The following is a 3,607-nucleotide window of genomic DNA, read 5'->3' on the forward strand; positions in this document are numbered from 1 at the left end:
CACATGACATAAGTAGCAGATAAGGCAGAGATAAGGATCTGTTCTGGTATGCAGGACATATTTTCTGGCAACAAGATTGGAAATTATTTGCTTGCCTCCTGTGGCATAGAAGCGTTTATCACAAAAGGTTCATCACACTGTAACCCAGAGTCTCCTAAATGTCGGAAGCCACTATAGTGAGAAACGTTTGAAATTTAAATTAAATTTTAAAGTACATGGTTTTACTGATAGCACCATGAGCCTCATGGACATCTCCTGGATGTACATTTGTACAGTGTTTGTACTGGCCTTTCATAAACAGAAGAAAGATGAACTCATCCCTCATATAGAACATTTAGAGAGCTTATTAAGTCCTCTGTGTTTAATTTTCTCACCATTTTGCATTTTACAAGAAACAGTGGTGAAATCTGAACAGTTCACAGCACAATGTACACCACTGAATAATAAAATAATTTACATCAAGCACATATTTCCTTACTTATCCATGTGTCTGCATAAGTCTGACTCCAACCAAAAAGAATGCAAGATTTGTTGTCTTTACAAATTCTAGTTAAATATAGCTTATTTTTTTATTTATTTTACTCTTATGAACTCATATGTAGGCCTGTGGTTATGAAAATGTCTGCACCTTGTGTTTTTGGTAACCTTTGCAGCAGAGTCTCATATGCTCCCAGAACACTGAAGGGGGTACTACATGGTCAATGCTGTGCAGCAGCATCACTGGGTCATTTACACTGCGATAATAGTCCTGGCACAGTTCGGTTAATGTCTATTTGTAAGAGGTCCGGGCTTCTCTCAGGGACCTGTCATATGGCATGGAGGCGAAGAAAGAGTTTCGCAGCTGGCAGTTAATAAAGAACACGATGAGCAGCACCAGGAGAAAAAGCAGCAGGCACATGACGATGTAGGTGACCAGGTCGGGCTTGTGGAGCTCGCCCTCGCGCATCCCTCCTCCCCCGGAGCTCCCACGCGCCGCGGTGGGCCTGAGGAGCGCCGCCACGCTCACAGATCCACTGCTGTGGGACGAGTTGAGAGAAGAGGGTGCGTGCGTAGAGGACTGTGTCATGAGGACCAGGCCAAAATCCGTGTTGTCAGTGGAGTTGAGGAGGATCTGTCTGAGCATGGTGAGGCGGAGGCTCACCGGCTCCCTTGGTCAGCTAAGGCGCAAGGAAGAAAATTTAAGATAAAGTTCTTTATGTTGTAGGCATAATATTATTTCGGACAAGACAAACACGTATGGCAACAAAATAAAAACAAATCCGGTCACTTTCAAAACAAAGAAGCCTGAAAAATCTATTCACCGTAAACTGTTAGTTACTAACATACGCAGCAAGTTAACTAATCATATTCTAGTGGAAGATGGAACACTCACTTTGTGGCGCGCTTCAAAGAGTTGCGCAAATGGAGTGGACAAGACGAAGTGTCGCCTCTGCATTCCTTAGCGTCCAGTTCTGTGTGCTCCTGCTCCACAGAAGACGCGCTGAGATGGAGCCACTGTCCATATGTGGCACCACAGCGTCCACTATATCAGACCAAACCAACTGAATGAGAATGGGTCAGCGCGCACGTATAGAAATCCATCGTGATATTTTCGGTTTAAAATCCAAACTGTGCGCAAGATTTTGCCTTGAATCCAATGAAGATTCGGCTTTAAAAGTGAAGTTCAACAGTACACATGTCCCAACTGTGTGACACTGCAAAACAATCTCCTTTGCCTTGTGCGTCCTGTGCGCAAAAGAATAAAGGGCAAGTCTGGTCGCCCTCTTTTGCCAGCCCTTCTTTTATCCAAGTGCTCATCGATAGCCTTTTGATATATGGCGCGGAGACACTCTTACGGGACTATTGATCCAGGATGACTAAGAAGAGACGAAAAGGTGGGATTAATTAAGTTCAGCCACAGCCGCGCGCAGACACTCTTCCTGTCGTCGCCTTGTGGGAAGTGTGTGAACAGACGGGGAAGAGAGAGACGCAGATCAGGGGAAGGGAAGGAGGGCGCTGCAGGCACGTCAGAGGACCATGTCAGTGTTAGGAGAAAGAGCAAATCTATCTATCCATCAAACTTGGACTGAAGTCTTACACCCAGTGATGGTTTATTTTAGTAATTTGGTTATTACAACGTCTGAATTGGTTTTGGTTTGAATACGCTTGGGTCCATCAATTTTTGCATATTGTGCCAATATGCACAATATGTAAAATCGGGTTAGATTCCTTTAGTTTTATTATTATTATGTTTTAATGTATTAATTGTTCATCCTTTCATGGATTGTGAGTGGCTGGAGGGTACCAGAAACTATGAACCTGGTGGGGTATTATACAATTAGTCACAGCTGACGGATAACCACTGTCATATTTAAGAACAATAGTAATACAAATCAAGCATGGTTTGGGGGAGGAACTCAGATCCCTCAGAGCCCACTGGCTCAACCCAAGGTCCATGAAAGGCAGATGGAGGATGAATCTTCAAACTTTCTTTATGTAATATTACTTTTTCAAAACAATTAATTGTGTGTTGACAAAGCAACAGTATTTACACAGCTGGGCTATCTTCCTAAATAGATTTTGGAGAGAATGAGTTAATTTATTGCATGATATCATCTTTACACATAACAAATTAAGTCTTTTAAAATCATGTTGCATTGTCAGTCACAGTAGAATTACTCAGCCCCTAAACTGAGGTCAAACGTGGTGAAGTGGGGTGGAAAGTCTGAGATGAGGCACCGTAACCAAGCGAGTCCTAAAAGCTCTGCCAGTCTGATTCATATTCATGTGCACCTGTTTTGTCACGACAGAATGGCTGCCAGACATAAAGCAAGGACGGAGGGGCACGCATTGCAGATAAATACTGTAAAACACATCCAAATGAGATGAGACTTTGATGCCAAACATCAAACACTGCACAAAATCGATAGACAATAGAAAGATGGATGCAATCAGCACTAATAAGATAAACACCTAACTGTCCTTGTGAGCCAGATATTGGCTTGTAATTTAATAATAAAGAGGATTACAATGGACTGTGTTTATTGTTGAGTCTGTGTCTTCCCCGAAGCTGTATTTACATAAGGAGACACAACTGTGATTACTTAACATCACTGTTTATTGTTGCGGTGAATATTTCTGTCATGCAAGAAATGTGAGAATACATCGACAAGTGTTTAGCTATTGTCATCCACATTGCTGGATGAGTAGTGCAATATTTTTGGACTCCTTGAAACATCATACTTTTCTCCAATAATTTTCAGTGATTTCTTTTCACTTTTGGAAACTGTTCCAGAAAAAAAATTATTAGTTTGTTTTTGCTGATAGAGTTGCATGTTTCATGTAAAGCCAAGTTATTGTAGACAAATTAACTATAAACCATGTCAAAGCATGTGCAGTTTGTCAGTGAAAAGACACATTCTATACCATAGAAGTCCAACCTTAACCTCCAGCTCAAGTTTTAGATTATGGGCTCTTTAGAATGTTGTGATATCATCTGAACACAACTTAAAGATGCACTGTGCAACTTTTCTGGTGGAGGATCCATCAAATGCTTGTCTCCATGGAGGTGTTATTGCTTTGGGTGGAATATTTCACCTTATGGTATTAAACCTTTCTATCTTCATGG

General features: G+C 41.6%; 1 protein-coding gene across 1 annotated transcript; it reads right to left on the reverse strand.

Moving 5' to 3' along the window:
* Window positions 1-499: 499 nt before the first annotated feature.
* Window positions 500-1,922, reverse strand: LOC129410659 (small integral membrane protein 32-like). The gene is made up of 2 exons (XM_055159327.1): window positions 1,373-1,922; window positions 500-1,157 (listed from the first exon to the last, which is right to left on the reverse strand). Exon 2 carries the CDS (start codon window positions 1,121-1,123, stop codon window positions 770-772), a length of 354 nt encoding a protein of 117 aa, XP_055015302.1. The 5' UTR covers window positions 1,124-1,157; window positions 1,373-1,922; the 3' UTR covers window positions 500-769.
* Window positions 1,923-3,607: the final 1,685 nt, after the last annotated feature.

The sequence above is a fragment of the Boleophthalmus pectinirostris genome, unplaced genomic scaffold, assembly GCF_026225935.1.
Source record: "Boleophthalmus pectinirostris isolate CB_2022bp ecotype Guang Dong unplaced genomic scaffold, ASM2622593v1 HiC_scaffold_23, whole genome shotgun sequence".
In the NCBI taxonomy this organism is placed as follows: Eukaryota; Metazoa; Chordata; class Actinopteri; order Gobiiformes; family Gobiidae; genus Boleophthalmus; species Boleophthalmus pectinirostris.

Coding starts and splice junctions, on each gene's coding strand:
- LOC129410659 (XM_055159327.1), bottom strand. CDS start 1,123: ATGCTCAGACAGATCCTCCTCAACTCCACTGACAACACGGATTTTGGC.